This window comes from Struthio camelus, chromosome 5, assembly GCF_040807025.1.
Source record: "Struthio camelus isolate bStrCam1 chromosome 5, bStrCam1.hap1, whole genome shotgun sequence".
NCBI lineage: Eukaryota > Metazoa > Chordata > Aves > Struthioniformes > Struthionidae > Struthio > Struthio camelus.
In genome coordinates, this window is record NC_090946.1 from 47,009,073 (window position 1) to 47,031,716 (window position 22,644).

The 22,644-nt window shown below is 35.9% G+C and overlaps 1 protein-coding gene across 28 annotated transcripts in view; it reads right to left on the minus strand.

Moving 5' to 3' along the window:
- Positions 1 to 22,644, minus strand: part of GPHN (gephyrin) — a 325,345-nt gene that overhangs the window by 209,078 nt on the left and 93,623 nt on the right. For all 28 annotated transcript variants that reach the window (XM_068946267.1, XM_068946262.1, XM_068946258.1 and 25 more), the window contains one exon: positions 11,509 to 11,587. In XM_068946267.1, coding sequence (XP_068802368.1) covers positions 11,509 to 11,587 — 79 coding nt within the window. The remainder of the gene's footprint in view (positions 1 to 11,508; positions 11,588 to 22,644) is intronic.

Consider the following 22,644-nt stretch of genomic DNA (forward strand, 5'->3'; position numbering starts at 1 on the left):
GTGCCTGAATAATTTTTGACCAATGATTTCTGGAGTTTCACCACTTTCTGCTCCACCAATGAGGAGTCCAACACTAGGCTTCTGGAATCCCACTGTCCATCATTACAGAGGACATGATGATATGACAGCTTGATATTAAAGTATCTAATAAACAGAGTAAACTGCTAAAAATATCCAGCTAGTGTCCTGCCTTGTGTGTACAGAACATAAACAGTACAAAGAAACCACCACTTAGTATGCCAAAGTAGCAGCAAAAATTCATAGTCTTGAAAAGACTCAGCATTTATGTTACCACCTCTAACAGAAAGAAAAGATGTGAAGAACAAACCCTTCTGCTAGGTCTTGGACAGGAATAGTTCCAACTCATCCAAAGTTAAGAGCATTTTAAGATCTGTTTTAAATTTGAAGAGTGCTTGGCTTTGGGAAAAGAAAGTGATTCCAATCTTCAGCTGAAATGCCACTGAAACAAATTTTAAGAGAAGTCACCGCTGCATACAGAAACAGATGGAAAGAAAAGACATTTTTAAGTATTGCTAACTTGCCACAGAATACTTCTATCCATTCACAAGGGATATGTCTGTGTATTTAAGCTGTGCAGAAATACCCAAGTTGGCAAGCTAATGAAAAGCTTGGACACTGAAAACACTGCAGCTACAGTGACACTGAAGTGAAGTCAAAAGATATGAATAAAACCTTCCTGAGAAGCTGAATTCTCATTCAGTCTATGCTGTGCTCTGTGCTGCTGTAATTGCACGACTACTATCATTACTTTAAAAATAGCTTGTGCATATTTATACATGCTGCAGTCACTACACTGTCCACAAAGTTTGTTCCTTCATTTACACAACGAAAATAATAGTATTACATCAAAGGTAATAAAACTAGTGACTGGAAAGGTTTAGATCCAAAGACAATTTTATGTTGTATTAGAGTTCTTGAGCATGCTAAGTATTCATAGGCTCCACAGAAAGCATAATCAAGGCCTTTTGTTTAGCACCAACAATACACTGGCTAAATAGATTAAAAAGCTTGAGAGTGCAAGGGATACAGTGCTGACTGGAGTCTGAACTATGTGTAGGAGGAGGCAGGACAACAGGATCTGCAAATGGTACCCTGAAGGGAGGCAAAGAAAAAAAAGCTAGGCACACAGCTCACTCAGCCAGTACCGGGATTTCTGCGCAAGTACGTTAACTCATGTTGTCCTCTTTTATCAGATTTAGAAAAAACTCAAGGGGTTCTTTGTTTGTTTCACATAAATATCTTCAAAATGTTCTGCTCAATCACGCAGGCAGAAGAGGAAAAAATACTTCTTGCTGTTCCTGGCAAACTAGGGAGAAGGGAAGAGAAGGTTTCTCAATTTTGATTTTTTAAAAACATACTTCATGAAATTTGTTCACAATGCAGAATGGAATGATCTGTACAAATGTCTTAATATTAGTTTTTAAAAATACAAATCAATATGAAACCTCCCAACCTTGAGTACTTCATATACTACTACTGCCTATATACAGACAAATAATGAAGTACAGTATACATGTAGAGATACTACATCTATATGATCATGAATATAACTTTTAGCTAACATACTGTTTGGTCACAAATTCACTACCTGAGGATGTATTTTTAATATTGTAAACTTTGAAAAAAGATACACAGCCTGCTATTAAAAATAAGAATCAGTCTGTCAAATGTGATGTTTCTTTATCCATTCACACACAGAACTGCCCTTGAAAGCTATCTGCCTAAGGCTCATGGCAGCCAACATTTATTCCCAGGCCAGGAGGATGAACACAAAAACGTACTAGTTATATTCCTTTGTACTCTGCTGGTGAATTCTTGGTTTTCAGAAGAGATTCAATGCTGAATGATCCAGAGAGAATGCATTTTTAAGCCAATTATATCCACAGAGTACTGAATACAGTATAACTAATTTTCTTATAAAATTTAAAAACTGACATTACAAAATGGGATATAATTATAGCTAAAAGAAAGTAATTTCAGAATCTGAGAACCATTTTAGATGGTTTTGGGTGGGGCTATTAATTTTTGGCTAGAGAGGAAAGTTTGCGATTGCCAATACATACAAAATACAGGATGATCCATCTCCGTGAATGTATGAGTAGGTGGGGTTGGATGGTTGCCACTGTGAGGATGAGCATTTTATGGGTTTAGTTGCTTATTTTCCAAAAACCGTTTTATTTTACAGCTTTCACTTTACTGTTCTTCCTTGGATTTCTTCAAAACAAAATTGTTTCCATCATAAGCGCAATAAAAATTTTTTTTTTTTTTTAGGAATATTGTAAAAACAAGCAGATTTTTATTGAAATTTTCTTAATGGTTTGTACTCTGGAACAGAAACATGAAATATGATAGGATGACACTTCTAAAGTCTCTCATTTTCCCCTGAAATTCATCCAGGTTTGGGTTGTTTGATAGTATGAGAAATAAAATTTATTCAAATTTTGTTCTCTAACTTTCAGAGCATTGTGAATATGACAGAGCATGCACAATACAGTTTCCTGAGGCAAATGGGTACAATACACATACAGCTAGGGCTCTAAGCACAAAATGAACAAAACAGCTGTCTGGTTACCACAGTCATCTCCGCAATCAGGAATATAAAGCCACCTCAAAACAATACTAGTAAAAATTTTTAAATCACAATACCCTTTATTCTCTTTATCTGTATATGAAAATACAACTGCATATTAGCGTATTTCCAGGATTATTAGTTATCTGTATAGTGAATGCCTCTCTAGGCTCTGTCAGAAAAGTTCATGTGAGCAGAAAAAGAGAAGGTTCCATGACAGATATCCTTACTTTTGCTGCACATTTGTACCTTTCAGAGCATCCCTTGCAAAAATGGATGTAGATCAAAAAAAGTAGGCTAAAAAAAGCACTCAATAGGTACTAAATCTATTTTTAAATAGATTTGTTATTTAGAACTTTGTTAAAATAGAAAAAAAAAGAGATACTCCAGTTTGTTAGGCATTAAGTAGTCTTTCCATCATCTATTCTCTTGTTGAACGTTTCTGTTACTGAATGGCTCCACATATTGTACTGAGCTATACGGAATGTTTATGACAATGTGAAAAATACAGTAAATGAAAAGGCATTGTGGGAGGAAAAGACCTCTGTGTGTGTGTATTCTTTAAATATATCATTCAATCATGTCAGTCAAATCACACTCTAAAGCATCCTATACTTTCTATAACAATCACCTCTCTGAAAATGATACCAAGAATAAATTTCATGGGAACAGTTCAATTCCAAGCAAAAAGATCATTTAATAGAAAAAGTTCTCATACCCCAAACCCAACAACCAACACAAAATTCAATTTCTGATTTCATACATATTCAATCTAGAAATAAAGGGGATGAAATTGGAGGTATGAAGAGAGATGCAATAGCTAAAGAAAGAGCAAAAAGCTTAAAATAATAGAATTCTTAAGGGTTTAAAGGGAAGCATTTAGTGTTGTACTGTAACTGTGGTTCTTTGAAATGACTGTCTACAGAAAATCACTTGAGGTAATTTTTGAATCCTCAATGTGTCCACTTTTGAACTTCAAGGCCGTCGTCATCCATAGAAAACACACTTACGTTCTGGTTATGCTCTTACGCTGTTCTTGTTAGCACGGAAAAAGGGAAAAGTGCAAGTGAAGAAGAATTCACAGTGAAATTCGAGACATAGAGAGGGAAGGTGAGAAAAGCGTACATGAAAGCAATACGAGAGTTATCATAGGGTCATTATACTTCTTCCTTCTTAAATCAGTGTGTGCATACATCTCTGTTGTACAGGATGAACAACCCTAAAAAGAAAGTGATTTTAAAAAGTCCCCCAGAACAAATGATGGCAGGACTATTCTTTCTAATTAAAAAAGTGACCTAGAATTTAAATACAGTGAGTAGTGCTGTATAAAACCACAAACAATCTCCAGGTAGCAATCTCATGTTTCTCAACAACAAAATTATTCCTGAGCGGCACAAGCTCCCTTTGGCTGTGCATCTCAGCAACGTGCAGCTAGGTACACATTCCAGCTAGGTACTCTACTATGATTTTTCTGTAGTAGAACATCCATTTCCCCTGACAACTTAATTATACTGCAAATACGTATGTAAATTACATAGAAACCTTTTCTAATTAAGATACTTGTTCAATTATTTATAGCTTTGACAAAATTGATCCTGTCTTACAAAAAGTCTCGTGTCCAGGGGTTGGCTTAGGATTGATTTTTTGAAGAAAGCTTCAGAAGAGCATTTAGTCATATTTAAGAGTGAGATTAGAGGAAAGTTTCTCCTGTGTAACAAATTATTACAGCTCCTTTGCTGAGAGACTTTTGTGCCCCCATTACTAGGAGTACCAAATTTAAATTCAGTTGTGTCAGGGAAGCCTGTTCTACTTTCAAGGACAAGTCTTTGCTGACCCTGTGGAAAAACGTTCCAAGTTAACATGTGCTCCATTATTCATGAAATTACTATTCCTGCAATATGAATATAAAAACTGCCATAGCAGCTCAGTCCAAAGGTCCATATAACTCAATAATTGTTACTGATGTTGAGAAGCAACAAATGCTTAGTGAATAAATACATGACACAGAGCATGGTTTGTACTCTGGTATATACTTCCTGCCTCAGTATCTTCAGTTTAGGAACTGACTGACCTAGAAGCTGCATGCACATCATCACATACAGTAAGAGCCATAGTTTCATAGCTGGCTGGTACATCAATCTAAGCCCTTTCTTCTACCTATTATTTATAGCTGATGCTTCCACAGGATGTAATATCAATTATGCAATATTCAGTTTTGTTACACTTGAATAAGTATGTACTTTTATTCATTTTTAACCTGCTGTCTGATTTTTTTTCTCCCTGTCACAAGTTCTGAACTGAAAAATGTTTAATTGCCTCTTTTAGACTTTTTCATGCTATTTATTTGGTGTACCTCCACAAGTTTTCTCTTGTTAACCTGAAAAGTTCTAGTTCTAGTTCTATTTAATTTCTCCTTGTGTGGCATCTATTTCAAATCTCTGCTTAATCTTACGATCCATATTTACCCCTTTTAAGCAGTTATTTAAGACAGTATGTAAGCATATCCCAGGTTTACAGAGAAGCCCAAATAGGTCTTCTGTTTCGTTCTCTATCATTCTTGTGATAAGTCTTCATATCTTGTTCTCTTTTCGGAAACTACAGAAACACACTTAATACACTGCTGAGTGTTACAGGATTTTCTCAGCAAATCATCCAAGATGCAGGTTAACCTAAGATCAGCACTGGACCATTTCTCCACTACACACAATATTTTATTTTCTCATATCTACACAGAATGAGCAGATAATCTATTTAACTACAAAGATAAGATCTGAATATAAGCAGAAACAAAGACTAGAGCAGGGAAGAATGAGATTATATTAACAGTGAGGTTATCTGGAATTAGGATGAAACCTGGAAGTGACAAAAAAGGCTAGAAAGGAGGCCTGAATCAGGCAGAAGGGATTGCTGGGAGTTCTGAGAGTCACAGATCTGCCAAGAGTAGAGGAAATGGGCAAATGCAACAGAGAAAGACTGCTCCAAAAGCAGCTGGAGATGGGAAGACCAAGAATGGGAAGAATGAAAAAGGCAAGATAAAGTCACTAGGGTACGACTGCAGAGTGGAACTAGAAACAGTGGTGGATCTAGTGGTAGTCTATTTCACAGACAATGACTGTGAAAGTGAAGCCAGACAGATTTACAGCATAATACCTCAAAGAAATCCCTGAATGCCCTGAAATGCAAAAGCAAATTACGAGCTGTAAAATTATATTCGACCAAATGAACATCTTTACATGCTAGTCTGATGTATTTTTATTGACCATTATTGCAAATGATTACGGAAAGAAGTCTTTTGATGTTTAACTCTGAGCCTGTAACAGTACTTGGTGCATACTCAATTTGCTGCAAGTCATTTTGGTCTTATTCTGAATATACTCAGGAACAAAAATGTCTATATACTCTCAAAATTCAAACAAAAATGTCTATATACTCTCAAAATTCAAAGAAAATAACACAACTGTAAAATTACTCTTATGTTTTCTTGTGTGTTTCCTGTCCTGTTGGAGAGTGCTGGGTAGTAAGATAAAGAGATTTAAAACCTGCGACCAGAAAATTAGCATGAATTTTAAGTGACAAGCACAGCAGCTACTTTTAAAATTGAGGTTATGGAAAAAAGGGGAAGCAGTACAACTCTTAATAAATTTTGAGACTGTCCAGCTTTAAACTTGATCAACATTTCAAAATCCGGGTCTTGAGCAAATGTGTTATTTATTTTCAGATATAAGCAGCAATCATAGTAAAATATAGTAAAAACAGCAAAAAAGGCAGCTTTTCTTTAAAATATCTTTAGAAATTTTGTTTATATATGAAAATTCAAGTATACCTAATAAAAGAACATAAACTCTAATGCTGAATCTAGTAAATCTCCACAATGGTTGATGATATATAACATTCAGAAAGAACCCAAAGAGATTTTCAAATTTCCAGATCAAATTTATAAAACAAATAGAAAAAGTTAAAATTGAAATGTAGGTATATTAAGAGACATGCAAACATATCTGGTATCTGATTACATACTGATTCTCTGCAATAAAATAGGGTACAGATATTGCCATTATTTTTGTTACCATCACAACATTTTCAGCATTGCTTTGGAGACGGAAGACACCAGAGATATTCACACAGGTATTAGGCTGAGGAGTACCAAATTTTGTTCTAGGCCACAAAGCATTCTGATCAGCTTGCCACATAATACAAACTAAATTCAATAATCTTTGTACTACTTCCCCTTTTTTCCCAACCTCATCTGGTTAGAGGCAAGTAAAGAATAACAAAATGTGCCAAAATATGCTTTGTATTACAGTCCTATTCATAAATTCCAGATGTGATTCTACTACACAAGAATGATGCAAAATATCTTTCCATAATAACACCATTATTAAATGGAGAAATATCATTTTTTATTTTATAGGTTACTAATAAAGATAGAAAATAATCAAATTACTGGTTATTATCAGTACGGAGAAATAAGGTAGTTTTGTTTTTGCGTAGTCTGTAATCTAATAATTTTATGTATTTAATAATTTTTATTTCTTCTAGCTCCTTCTTGCTATTTTTCTAGCCTTTTATTGTCTTTTATCTTTCTTCTTATTCCCACTTCTGAAATTTTATCAGTATAACAACTAATTTAGGATAATTTTATTTTGGCTTATGAATGCCTTCTATCAACACAGTTTAAGCCCCTGAATAATGGAGCAGAAAGCACTTTTAAAATAATCTGAGATCACTGAGGCAGTAGTATCACTTAAGCTAACTACATTTTCAAAGTAGTGACACTTGCCTGATGTCAACAAGGCCTTATTTAACCTTTTGATATCAAATAATACATTAATTACGAGTTCAAAGTGCAACAGCGGAATATGGAGAGAACTACCACCTTGCTGCATGGAAATCATACTAACTCGCTAATGGACAGTGGTGTAGGCTGCGAGCTGGAGGGTTCACAGTTAAGAGCGTAGGAACAGCTCTACTACATTACATCAAAAAACCACAGTTCAGCTTCTTGTCTCTGGCAGTAGGCACCCGCTACTATTTAGGGCAAAACAGGGTTCTTCAGTGGTTAGACAAATCCAGACTAGGAGTAGGATACACAAATTGAAAAGGAAGGTAATCAATAAATGGAATAGGCTAGCAAGGAATAGGGTAGATTTTTTATCAGTTCATAGAGCACTTGATTTGGAGAATTTCTTTTAGTCTCTTAAACAAGTCACGCCACATGATCAAAGGAAGTCTAACATTTTATCTTTTCTAGCAATTTTTTCTAAGTAATGGCATGGTTTTTTTGCTTAGGTAAACAACATACTATTCTTGTAATTCATAAGACCAGCACTTTTCCCCCAGGCTATCAACTTTTATAATACAATTGCGCTTACTTTTAGAAATAATTGTAAGGAAAAAAAAAACAAAAAAACCTCTGGCTCCATTCATTGTGAGTTCCCTTTATCCACTATTCCCTTCTTTCTGGAAACTGCTTTCCTAATGGATTTTCAAGTGCTAAATTTTTTTAAGTAATATGTTTTAAAGATCTGCTCATCAGTATTATAAGAAGAATTTAGGTCTGTCACATTGATCCTTGTGTCAGAAGGATAGAAGGGAGGGCGTACAAGAAGACTTCACCTTCACTCCAGTAGAAAACAGACTTTTATTCTTACACAACGCATACAGCAAAAATATTTCTTTATAGCAGAAGAGTGCTCACTGCCCATTCTGAAGGCTGTTCACACTAATCCTGCTATCATCTGCTCAGTAAATTCACATGCACATTCAACTAAACTGAGGTGGAAATCCTGTTTTAGATACACCATCGCTATATAGAGCTGAGAAAACTTCCTGTTTGGATCCTCTCCCTGCTTTTTTCTATGACAGTATTATTGACAGTGAGTATACATAATACACAGTGGTGTGCCAACAAGCAAAAGTCCCACTGGCTTGATATCTTGTATGCTCCAATTTTTGCCTGGAAATTTTGAAAAGGCCATGACAGATTAGAATTATATTATTTTCCCTCTGTACTATATAAGAGCAAAACGTATTCCTTTGAAGAATACTATTTTGCTTCTTCTTAACTATAAAAGCTACAAAACACTTAAGAAAGATAGGCATCTTTATTATTTTCTGCTTTGCCACAGACTGCTGCAGAGGTTTTGTTCCAGATGGATCAAGAGCTTGGTATAGGTTCATGAGCCAGTAAGCCTAACTAGCTGTAGCAAAATGCAAGCAACATTTTTTGCTATAAACTGCCAAGGAATCTTGTATGTTGAGAAAACGCTTCTCTTGAAGTGTAAGTAATGGAGAAGATCTTCAAAGAAGCGGAAGAGTGTATTTCCCTCAGATAATCAGTATGCCTAAACAAAAAGCCTCTTCCAAAATGTCTAGAGAAACCATTTGGGGATTTGGTCATATGATCAGAGGGAAAATTTATTTGGCATACAAAATATAGAACATTCTCTATGATACATCTGGTGGAGCTCGGTTGGACTACAGAGAGGCCAAGCAGACAGACTGGCCAGAAAAGAAATCTTGACCACTTAAGGTAAGCCTGTTCAACTGTCTCAAAGAGGTTAAAGGAAGAGTATTTGTTCATAAACTAACCAATCTTTAGAGCAAAAAGATTATCTAAATTGGATATACCACAATCTTGGCAAGCAGTTGCAAATTCTGCCTGTGGTCAGAGCAGATAATGGTTTGTCTCACTCATTCCACTAACGGATCAGAAATCCATCAAGATGGCATGAGGCCAACTGTATTTATACCAACTTTAAGAAGTGCTTATTAGATTTGGCTCATCATTATCAATTACTTTAGGTGCCAGATCTCTGGAAGTTTGCCACATACAACTTTTCCATTAGATGTTGTACTTAAAATAGACTGTACTGCTGTTACTTGGGAGTATTGCCCCTTTACCACCCTAATGCTATGAGTCCTCCAGTTGTCCTGACACAGAAGATCACTTCACGAAATCTCATGATGCTGACAGCAGGAAGCAAGGAAAATATTTTTGTAGACCAGGCCCATTCAAGAACACATGTGCTAATACAGTCAAATAATGGGAACAACTGAGCATGAACTCCCACTAGGGTGCTGCAACAAAATAAGACATGAATGGATAGAATTAGAGAAGAAATATTTCCTCTCTACACTGGCTTATTGAGACCAGCAGTGAGAAAAAGCCATACAGACACAGCATCCACATATCATAACAGACATCGGAAAACTAGAAAGGCTGCACAAAAGTCATACAGCTTACGAAGGCTGAAGCAACGACCTCTAACAAGACACTAGCGCTTGACTTCCTGGTTTAATTATTATTATAACATGGGTTTTAAAATCTTCAGCAAGAAGGAATAACCTACTGATTTTCAAATGATGGGCAAAGCCCCGAATGGATGATCTATGACACTTTCAGTTACGTTCAAAAACTGCTAGACAGCTTCCTTCAAATGAAGATTGACACTGCGGACTTTTATATCCATGTATTAGTATTGTGTTTGAGGTCTTCTTCATGTAAATTATAGTCAGGGAAGGAAACTAGAAGTTTTCATCACTTTGTGTCAATGGCAAGGAAAATCATCATTCTCTACCCAATGTAATTCATCCTTTCTGAAAGGAAACTCCAGAAATGATAAATACAAAACTTATAAATCACTAGTTTTCACTGTGTGCAGCAGGTGAATGCACCTGCAGCTCAAAACAATATATATAATTCTCAAAAGGAAAAGCCACCCAAAAGGCAAATTTTGGTTGAAATTTAAGTCCTTTGAAACAGCCTCAATTTGGACACTTAAACTTACAGAGCCATTACTCAAAAATTAACTACTGCATTCATTCTGTGACTCTCAAGTGATGATTATACTTGTCTTCTGTTCCTCTATTTTTCAGAAGTCTAGATTATCAAATTATTATGTCCAAATTTCTCAAGTGTGCACATATATATGCAGGTATGTTATTTATTTGTAGCTACATGACAAATTCTGCATCTAAAAATCCCCTATAACTGAAACAAGATGTCAAATACACCTCACTTTCTGCTGCTTCCCAATAACTACCAAAATATGTGCCCTGCTATTGTAAAGGCTCATTATGTTAATCCCCAGTGTGGAATGCACATTCATTCTTGCTAAAGTAGTGATTTTTTTTCCCTTTCTTTTCCCTTCCCTCCTTCCCACCACAACAGGTGCTACATTTCCTTGCTTCTCCACACTGGCAAGAACATTTTCTGCTAGTACCAGAGTTAACTGAAGAAAAAAGTAGAAAAAAAAATCCAAACGAAAAAACAACAAACCAAGTTTGATACAATTTCAAGATTGGCTCAAAGCTCAGGAGGCTAAATTTTTTAAGAGAAAAATACTGAGTTTCTGTACAAGACTAGCACTGAGATGGAAGACCACCAGTCTTGCCATGAGGTAAAAATTAGACCATCTCCTCCACACTTGAATTAAAACATCAACCACTGATAGAAGTAAGTGCTTAAAAATATCAGCTGTAGAAAATCATCTATAAAGCAAAAAGATTCCACAGGTCAAGACAACTTAGGATAACATAACTATTCTTTAATCTCCTAATATACGTGCAGTGCTTCCTTAAACAAGGAGGGCTGACAATTTGCATACAGCCCCTCCTTAGAAATACTAGCATGCAGAATCTGTTACCTCTAATGACTGCTCTCATACTGAGAAAGGGCACCCTTTACTATATGCATTCATTGGGTGTCAATTCATGAACAGAAGTAGGTAGAACACAATGGGGTTTTAATCATATCTGCTTGTATTAGCAAGCACATAGCGCGTATTGGCAAGCATATCGCCACGACAGCACTAAGCATACTTCACCATACTAAATCTTCATGCAATTACAAAACTACTCACAACGATATCACGAAGAAGCTTTTCTTTGCTTAGCAGTAAGAGCCAGATACTCACAAAGAAGGATCCTGGACCAGATCTTTAAGGTTTATCCCACTACGATCCTCGGCAAGGTTTCTGAAGCAACTGTCACTCACTAAAAAAATAAAAATAAAATTAAAACAAAACAAAAACAAAGAAACAAAAGACGTGGACATTTAAGAACAGAATGCAGTTTTGTTGATTAAGTAATAATGTTTGTTTGACATTGGCTGTAATAAGATCATTTATATACAAAGTCTGATTTTCAATTAGGTTTTAGCTGATTTGCAAATAAGTTAATACAGTGGAAAGTGATGAATGAGTTATCACAGGTTACATAGCAATAATTAGTTTCGGCTACTGTCCTTAACACTTCTACACATTCTGTGGTTAAAAGAAATCTCAGCACTGGATGCATAAGTATACACAGTTATCGGTACACTTGGAGTAGAATTTTTAATCATGCACAGTTCAGTATCAGTTCTTTATCTAATCAGAAATATTGAGAGTTACCATGTGTTTAACGATTAAGTTCACAATTGTTTGTGGGTTAGCACAGATGTTTAATATTAGCAATAGCCAAAACAAACAATTTAGAGGATAAAATTATTCAAACAGCTTATAATTCATTTATAAAATGCATATAAACCAGTCAGATTTACTGTAAGAACTGAAGAAATTGCAGCACAATAAATTTCACATAAGTTTAAAAGAGTATAGCGTGCTTTCATTTTCTTCAATGTATTAAAAAACATACAAATTGAATCTGAAACCCTAAACTCTCTTAGCACATGTACCCTGCTCACACCTGTGGGCTCACTGCTATTAAAAAATGCTACAGTCAATTAGAGAGGAAAAAATGTAGTGGCACAAATGCTTTAATAAATCAGCATGAGTTCAAAGGAAGTACAGATATTTCTGACTACATCAAACTTTGTGAAGGACACTGAGGTTGTGATATGGCAAAATCAATGTAAAGAGCAATTCACCATAATTAGCAACATAATATGCCAGCTAGGGGAATGCTCATGAAGAAGTGTATTACTGCTCATTTCCCAAAACAGGCAACAGCCTCGCTTGCATTTGAGGAAAGGGAATGCATGTGAAATCACCTGCAAAAGTAAGCATCCCCACTTCTTTCTCTCTAAATGCAAGACATTCCTTTTTAAATGACATCTACGAGTACTAGCGTGCATCAACACTGAAAAAATGCAAACCATTCCCAAAATATGTTGTTTTCACACATTCTGATACGTTCTGTGACAGACCCACCCAGCAAACTACAAAATTGCAAAACGTTTCTACCAGTATACCTTGTTGCCAATGCCTCTCTAGAGCTCAAAGCCTGTTAGTCTGCTGGGTAAGATAAGTATTGGAACAAAAGAGCCCAGAAAAAGGGGTTTTGGTAATTTATAGAACAGGAATTGAGGTGTGGATTACAGTTCTCTCACAAAGCCTGACGGCTAACAGTATATGACAATAATGTCAATATCTGTAAAGTGTGTTGCTAACAAACTAGTAAGTTTGTCCACTTTGCACCTCAGCACTGTAACAACCATTAGGTATCCTAAACCTCCCATATCTGCCTCTGAAAAATGTTAACGGCAACTGCCACTTGCCATACATGATCCCTAAAATCCAGATATATTATACCACATACCGAAGTCCAGAAGGAAGCTCTTGCCTTTGAGGCAATTACCACAGATCTTCAGTTTAAACAGAAGCTACTTGGGCTAACAGAGTCCAGAATTGTCGGCTTGTCCCTCCAGAGAGTATTTAACCATCATCTCTATACTAAACCAAAATTTAACTGTACTGAATTAGCAAGAGCTACTTACCTTGTGTAGGGATGCTCACCTTGAACATCCTGGGCCTTCAGAAATACTCATTTCCACACACATCTACTGGGCTGAACCCAAGACCCTCAAATTTTAAAAGTCCCTAACTCTTAAGGTAAAGGAGCAATTTAAAGACGGACAAAATGATTTAAACTCTAGATTTTATGGGAGGCAAAAAGCCCCGCTATGTTGATTAGTCTATAGTTGCACCTTGTCAAGTTTGGTAGCAAAATGGTAAACAGAATATTTTATATACTGTCTTGTCCTAAATCCTGCACTAGTGATGTACTGATGTTATCGCCAGCCCCAACACTATCCATCATGGATAAAAATTACAGTCAATTATGCCAATGATGACAAATTAAACATTTCCTAAGCATTAAATATTTAATCTAAATATGCTGTATTTTTCTCACGTATTCTTCAAGTCTACTCCTCGCAACTAATGACAAATGTAATTGAATACACTTTCTCAGACTCTTCTAAAACACTTTAGGGAAAATAAGAACTGAAAGTTATTTTATCAGTAAAACGGACCACTGCCTGTCTGTAAATACTTCATGCTGTTTATAAAACAAGATGCGTTTGAAACCAATGCTTAAACTGAAAGCCTAGATTCATAAGAGACTGTCTTTGTCTTACTCCTCTAAACTTGACCTCTAATGTTACAAAGCCATTTTTATGAATGAAGTTGAAACAGCAACCCTTCCCACCCTAGCAGGGCTGGACAACAAGTTTTTGTAAAAAGCCCAACCCAACATTGCTCAAATATCTGTAAACTTTGAAAAAAGCAGCAATTTTATCTCATTTTTTTCTTTGCTTGTAGTAGAGTCAAAATACAGAAAAGCTGAAAATTTGTAAGCAAATCCCTTATTAGATTACTATTGTAGCCAGAATCAGGAAACACAAATGTCTCAATAATAACTGTTCTCAAAAACAAAAAAAAAAATTTCAAATACGGTTGTAAGAACCAGGAAGGTCAGATAGTTCGGCTAAGATTCACCTAAATCTCATTTCTGAAAACTAACATTTGACTATAGCTGCCAATTAAATTACTAGCATTGATGACAACATGAGAAGTTCTAGTGAAAGGAAGTAACTCAGTGGAATGAAGCTGGAATAACAGCTCTTACAGAACACTTTGGAGTACTTTTACTGACTGGCACACAAGTATGGCCAAGTTTCCCCTCATCCTTGCAATCCCTAGCATGGAAAAAACACCAAACTTTCAGCAGTAAATACAAGATTGAAACAATTATCCACACTGGGTAATATATTTCTCACTGCTTAGAATACTACATCAGCACTACGTATATTTAAAATGGTATATTCTGCTTATAATGTGAACTATTGATTTTAAACAGGATATCAGGGGAAGTTCTGGGTTTCATGGTATGGTGGAATGATCAGTCACGATCAATGGTGCTTTAAGGTTTGAAAGAGGAAAAGGCAGAATACAACTTTGCATCACTGCCACAAATTGTATTACATTTACAAAACGACGTATCATACTAACCGGCTACACTCACTGGCTTAGTTTCTGATCTGTATTAAACCTCCCCACACACACTTTATTACAGACAAGGAGAAATCAAAACGCAAAAGTTCATTAAAATGCATTTGCTCTACTGAGTCCTGCACATACAAAGACAGACAAAAAGGTACTATATATTTTTAATCAATTATTTAATTAAACATTGCCACAAATATCACAGCCATAGACTGAATCCATTCCTACCACTATCCACTAGTTGGAAAAACATTACACTAAGGAGAAATCAGTAAGGCATGTACAAAATAGTTAAACTTCAAGGTGAGCTATTAAATGTATCAAAAAGAATGAAGAAGCTCGAGCAGAAACTCCAGTTCTCCCAACATTTTTCCTACTTTCAACTCTTGATTTCTTTTAACAGACTTTTAAATGAAGAGAAAAGAATTAGATTTTTCTTTTCCAAAATGAGAAGAGAGGCTGTTCAACTTCTAAGGCAAACTAACATTTTCTTCAAGTAAAGGCAAGATATGATCTGTTGTGCACTTTGTCCTGTTTTTTTTTTAATAATGCCCTATAGTTTGAAAGTATAACCCTGTAAAACCACCAATTTCTTGTCCCACATAGTATCTTCCCAACAAATAAAACAAGTCCTGTTTACATCAAAGCTCTTCCATTTCTACAGTTGTTAGGGCCATTTTTACATCATATGATTAAGAAAAAAATACAACTGTTACCTGGAAAAATGAAGGGCTATCTATAGTTCGGTAAAGAAAATTAATAACAATGTTTATTTCTCCTGAAATAAAAAAACGTAATTCCAGAAAAATGTAAAACCTGAAAAGTATTTATATATGCCAGATTTCCCCCTTGGTTCTCAGAACTCCTAACTCCTTTCAGGCTATTCGCAGTTACCCATAGATAAGAAGCATCTTGACAATGAAAATGCTACACTCACAAATATCAGTGACTATCTTTAGATATAGCCTTACTTCTGACAATATATGGACTCTTTTAATGATAAGATCTCCTAAGTTCAGTTCTTTTTAGTAGGACTCCACATCTACTGTATTATTTTTGGTATACTTTCCATAACAGAACGCTCTCCCTCATCCTCCTGTTTATAGGATTATTTATACGATTATTTATATTCAATTCATCCAGCAGCTGATAAATATAAAAAGCATTCAACACACTTACGATGTTCTGGAAAACATCGGTCTGGCCCAGCATTGTATTGTAGTCTGTTTCAACCATTACTTGCAATAAAACACTATTCAGATGTCCCATTTCAGACTCAGGTGGTTCTGTTCCCTGCTCTGCATGCAAATATAACAGGATTCAAATAAATTACCTTTATAGGCCTAATCTTGTAAACACTGTAGCAAACACTGAACTTTACCTATTATGTTTGTACATCTTTGACTTCAAGACATAACCAACCATAAGCTAAAAAGCTTAGATATAAGGACCTATAAGGGTACCAGACTATTTATCAGACCTCAAAACGTCTCCCTTTAAAAGTCAGCTCTCCTTCAGACACAACTCTCCTGTCCTATAGACGTACTTTTAAAAAAGCAAAGAGATAGGGTAGTGCTGAAACAAAGATTGATCCTCTTACCATCAAAATGGTTTTAAGGCATCTTGCTTGTTCCGTGATCCTTTGGTCAGCAACATCTGAGATCAGTATCCTACCTGAACCCTCCTTTCTGTGCTACTGCGGTATATGTCAAGTGACTGCATGGTAACCACAAAACCATACATAAAACAGGTAGCACATTAAAGGAGTTTTCATAGCACCTTCACCAGATCTGTTGCCGAGGTAAGCAAATTAACTACAAGAACAGCACATAACTATTCACGTATCTGCACACTAATCTTTTCATGATGCATTTACACAATAAAAAGAACCAGTCTGCATGCAAGTTTCAAATGCTTTTAGCAGCTAAGAAAATGTTGTCTGTGAGCAGCAGAACTAATGCAGGCTGGTTTTCTAAGAATTTGTGAGCTTTGTTCCCTCAATACCGTTTGCTCTCACCATAATAAATCCAGATTCCCTTGGACACTCACACAAGCAAGAGGGTGCTAGAATGCTAATCCAAAACCACCCAGTAAAAGCACCACCCATTACCAAACTGCCTTCTCCTCAACTGGGGTACTAATCTGAGTCTTCTCCTTTTTGCCTGGCTGCTAATTTACACTTAACTTGTATAAAAATTCTCATATTGTTACATTACTGTTGCTTTTCTATTATCTTATTATTACTCTTTCACGTCTGGGTTAAATTGGTCAACAGGTTAAAAAGGAGCGCCCTGAAAGACCAATGGAAACACTGAAGAATCACACTGCCTATCTTTTGATCATGAAAGTCTTGTTATCCCTAGGCAAATAAACTAAAATTTATTTTCAAGTTTGCAAGGCACTGATATGACACCAGATTTCAAGTTTCCTTCTCTTTTCATTCCTGTTTTACACTTCATTCTACTAAAAATGGACGCAAGAGTGAAATTATAAAATGGCAACACTTTCAGTTTTAACAAACAACTGTTTAACAAACAACAGAAGTAGTCACAACAGCTTAGCATATACTAACAAACAGGCAGGCTCTGTAGTACCTGGGGTAAACATCTCACAGTGGAAACAATTCACAAAATTGATTTAGAGCAGTGTGGCATTTACAGCACATAATAAACAGCACTCAAAAATTTTGTTCAGATTATTTCAATTCACTCAAGTGCTAAAAGTAGCCTCTTTCCTCAACCACCCAGCAAGAGTGATCTTGTGTTTTCTCTGCCACATCAATAAATGTTAGTACCATGTATTCCTCCATTTCCTCTTTGATCAGATAAAGGTTGACACAATAGACAACCTACCAACCGTGATCTGATAGATTTTGAAGACAGAAGGACGGTAACGATTGGTTTCACTCCCTGTATAACTCTGGCCTTATCACCTGCTGAATGTTTCTGCCATCTGTTTTATTTTTCACACAGTTTTTGTCATCTACTGAAAAACAGGGAAATTCTATGTATAACTACACTATAGCAAAAATATTTTCTGAGAAGACAAAATTTAATGTCCTCCTTTAAGAGCATCCCATAGCAAGCTCTTCAAATAATATTTTATTAGATCTCAGAGCAGAGCAAACTTTCTCTTCCTTCTCTTCAGATGAAATACTACAATCTGCCAAAATGGTGTACTCAAAGAATAACAAAGAAGTGCTACTACAAAAAAGGAACTCATCTATTGCAAGAAGAGAAAGGTTAGGGTGACCTAGTGAAAAAACCGAGTGATCATAAATCAGAAATACAATACAGAAACGAAAGAAAGCAAATATAAATCTATGATTATTTCCAGAAACGATAAGGAAGCAATAATGCCACCTGCAAGCCAGATACAAAAAACGGCTACTGCAACCATCAAGAAAAGTAAGCCATCTGAGAGAAGACGAGAAGAGCTTTCTTCATTAGCTTAGCAAATTAGAGGGATATTGTTACTGCTGGTATGTTTATATAAATCATCAGTGCAATAAACAGGGGAAGAAGGGGTAGAGAACAATGTTGCACCAAAAAAAAAAAAAATCTGTGAGAAAACCATAGGCAATACAAAGTATATTTTTTTATATAGTATATTAATATATTTTTACCTAGAGAGGTAAAGTCTGGCAAATAATCTTTCTGTAAGAACAGTGAGGGTGAGGAAACTGCATAAGCTGGCACTCAACAGATTTAGGAATAGATTAAATGACACAGGAATTGTTCTTGATGACCCAAAGAAAGCCTTCTATGTCACTGTTGCTAATGCTGTAAAATTTATGTTAGAGCTTGTCTGAAGGCTGTGAACCTCTAACAACACCCCCCCCCAACTTCTCACATTTTCTAATAGCAATTAAATGAGCCATTTATTCTGTATATTCATTAGCCTTGTGTGTGTGATGCCTCTTTCTAATGATTTACCATTTAAATTTACAATGTTTGTGTGGCCTTGAGCTAGAAAATCTGTACTGAATTTCCATCTCTTCATTTCATGTCTAACAAGCTTGAGCTTCAACTCAATCACACTACCTTCTCAGTACCTTCTCAGGTGAACTTCCAAAGCAAAATACCAAGACATTAAGGACATCTAAATCTTTGGAGATAAATCATCAATACTTCTAATTGTTTGCCCCTCCTATAGAAGAACTCCTGATTCTTTGAGCTAAGAACACTAAACATTTCAGGAGATGCTTCTTCTTGGACTCATTACACTCATTACTTTTCATTGGAAAGGAATTTTTTCTTTCTTTTTTTTTTTTTTCATCTCAACGAATATTTCCAATAAGATTTTTTTTTTTTTTGCAGCTCCCTTGGTTGTAAACATTAACAAATTCTTGGATGGGGAGAAAAGGATAGAAAGTAAGCACAAAAGTTCTTTTAGCAGTTTTGAGAGTAACACCCCTTTTTCAAACCTCTTGGAAATTATTAGTTCTATCACAGGTTAGAATAGCTCTATTTACAGCAGATGACAAAAAAAATTCCTTTAAAGGACCTTTACAAAGAGGTCTTGTAATTGCTTTTCAGCTTTGCTCATTTCTTTAGGGGATGTCTGAGAGTCTTCCATTACTGTAAAAAAATAAAATTCTTATCCTCAATCTTACTTTTCCTGTATTGTACTTAGTTCAGGAAAAGAATATGTTTAATTTCTTAGCTAACATCTGAAACAACTCACAGCATTTTACACAGGCACAGGTTAACAGCTTTCACAGATTCTTGGTTGTAATGTATGCTAATCAACTTTATAATCAATTTCATCTAGATCCACTTTTAAAGATGATAAAGTGTGCCTCTGCTAGGTGCGAGCATGAATTTCATATCTTATTTGCCACCTGCATTAAGACACACAACCACTACAAGAAAAATCGTGCTCCATTTTCTTATGACACACTATCTGCAAACACTATGTTTCTTATGTCAAATGCCTCCCACGACCTCTCCCTTTCCTGTGCCCCCAAAATACAGACACCTTATTGCAGATCTGTGAGCCTAGGTTTGCATGATCAATTAGTGATACGATTTAAGAAACCACATTTCACATTATGGCATATACCATCACCCCTCTTAGCACTGCTGCACAGCAAAATGCATACAGATCTTCTGATACTTAGAAAAATCCTTCAGAGCTAATCTACAGGGCCTCAGCGTCTAGTCTTTTCTTCGACTCATGCATCCCCATACAGCAGAAATCAGGTAACCGTACATAGCTAGCTAGCATTTAAATATCTTTGCACCCTCAAGAAACTTTATCCATTTTCTCCACAGTTCAACCTAATCTGTTTTGCTAAAAACAAAAACAAAACAAAAAATCAAAACTACATAGTAAAATAAGAAGGAAAAAAAAGTCACATCGTTCAGTGCTGGATGCACTCTAAATACCTAAAACTGTTGCAAAGCAGAAGACAACAATTCCAAGCATGAACATTCCTCTAGTTATTACGCGTATCGTTTGACGAGATGCCTTCCCTGACTACAGACCATCCAGGACGGGACTTCTGAGGAAGACTAGTATGAATTTTAGATTATAGGAAGAGGAGAGGGAAACACAAAAGCAAGGCACAAAACTGAAAGAAATCCAAGACCAGCTGTCAAAGCTAGATGCTTTAATGACTACTTGGGGTCTGTTATTCTGAGCTCAAGTGCAAGCAAAGCTCATCCACAGTGCTAGACCCAGGGAGTGCCACAGGCTAGGAAAAATGGAAATGTAAAGGAAAAATACTAAACGTGTTAATCAGCCAGTAACACTGCAAAAACACCACAAGCAACTGGAAGTGTAGTGCAAATAAAAAGCACCAAATCATATGCAGTTCTAAGATTTCAAAGCTTCCAGGTTTAATCATAGCAAAATTATGCCAATTTGTCCATGAGCCAGGACACACATACACGGCAGAAACAACTCTACTACAGGCAAGGAATTTAAAAGAAATAAGTTGCCTCCTTTATTTTCTAAGCAAGATTAATTAATACAAAACTATTCTATGGACTCAGTGCAAATAATGTGTACTTTTAACCTCTTGGTTTGCATGACTAATAAATCACCTGAGATGGAAGAGTCTTCTGCAAGCAATTACACAATAACAATTTATTTATCATAAATCTATATACACTAATCTGAACTGAGGCTCTCCAAGCACCATATTGAACTATAAAGGGCCTAAGAATGTCCATTCATAAAAAAGAATCTTTAAGTTATTCTCTTGAGTTATTAGATGACTAACTGTTTAAACAAATCAGTAAAATTTAATAACATAAAACCAGGATAAAAGTGCAAAATAAAATTTAATCCAAAACTCATATAAGAAATACATTACTACCTAAACAGTATTTAATTTTTTTCCATGAAATACTTTCCCTAGACCTAGTTTTTAATGAAGTAAATGATATCCACGTTTACAAATTTCAACTTATCGAATGTGAAAATTAGTCCCGTTCCTGACAGTTTATGGAAAACTCCTTTGCAGAGAGTGGGAAAAAGGGTATTATCAAAATTGCCTGCAATGAACCCTAAATATAGGCTAAATATAAACTTCTCTTTGTTCAAAATATAAATATTTTCTTTAGATATCACTTTGTACTGGTATTCTTAACCCTCTTTACAACAAAGGGTAGTACAAAATACATTGTTTTGAAATAGAAACACTTCCAGGAGAAATTTTCAAGTCTAACTAGAAAGAAACAAAAACTATAGCAGAAGTGGTCAAGAAAAACAAGGCATTTAATATAAATCCTAGAGCTTGCCTAAAAAAGCAGCTACTACCATATAGTTTCCTCTTTACAGCCAGTTTTCCATTATCCAAAGTAAAATAATACCTCACACAACGGAGGAAAAAAACCTGAGCTGACAGTCACTACTAAACATACAAGGTAACACACCAAACTATATGGAGTCAGTCTGGGTTCATTAGAGTTCACCAGGTTTAACCCAGGCTATCGCATGCTGTTTCTGCTATGTCTTACTTGTCCAGGTGCAGCACTGGGCACGGAGTGGTTTAATGTGCTTCTGCAGCACTTAGTTTGAACTGAGGAGCACTCGTAAACTTGGACCACAAGGCAGAGGCACTGCGTTACCGCCACCAGCACCAGCTTGGGTATGGCAGGACTAGCACTGAGCCACACGCAAATCTTCATGAATCTTCACTGACTGTATACAGCCAAGTGCCGCTATACAAGCCTCTACTAGACAGACACCTAAGCTGACTTTACACAGTGCCAACTCAACCACAGTGGGGTTTATTAGCTCAGATTTGCAGCAGTGTGAAGGCATTTAAACTAACTTCAAGCTCTTGAAAGAAATACAGTCACATTCACTGGATGCTGTGCTAGTACGCCCTTTCGGGTTTTTGCTGGCTTCCCAGGGCTCGGCCATACGACCAAATCATAATTCAAGCAAAATTCCTACAGATAATTATAGCTGACTACACTGATACATTTTTCTTGAAGTGAAATTACTGGAGAAGTTGGGTGCTATTAATAGGTTTATGTGTCAATATACTTAAAATATCACAAGCTGTGGGAATCTATGTTTCTTTACAATGTTCTAAAAACGTACTACAGAGCCTTTCAGAACATATGAGCTGCTACTCTGGAGTAGATAAGAGATTCAGCTACATCTATCCCTGAACAACTGCTGATATCAAATCCTATAAAGGGAAGCCCAAAGTTTAAAAAATAGGATTTTCCAAAGAGTTCATAGTTAGTTCACCTCTGTCTTTACTAATGTCAGTGGTGATGATTTTATTGGGACTGCTTCTTTACTGGAGTCAAGTTCTATTGAGGTGCCATAGGAGGAGAAGACATCAGGGAACGGACTGGA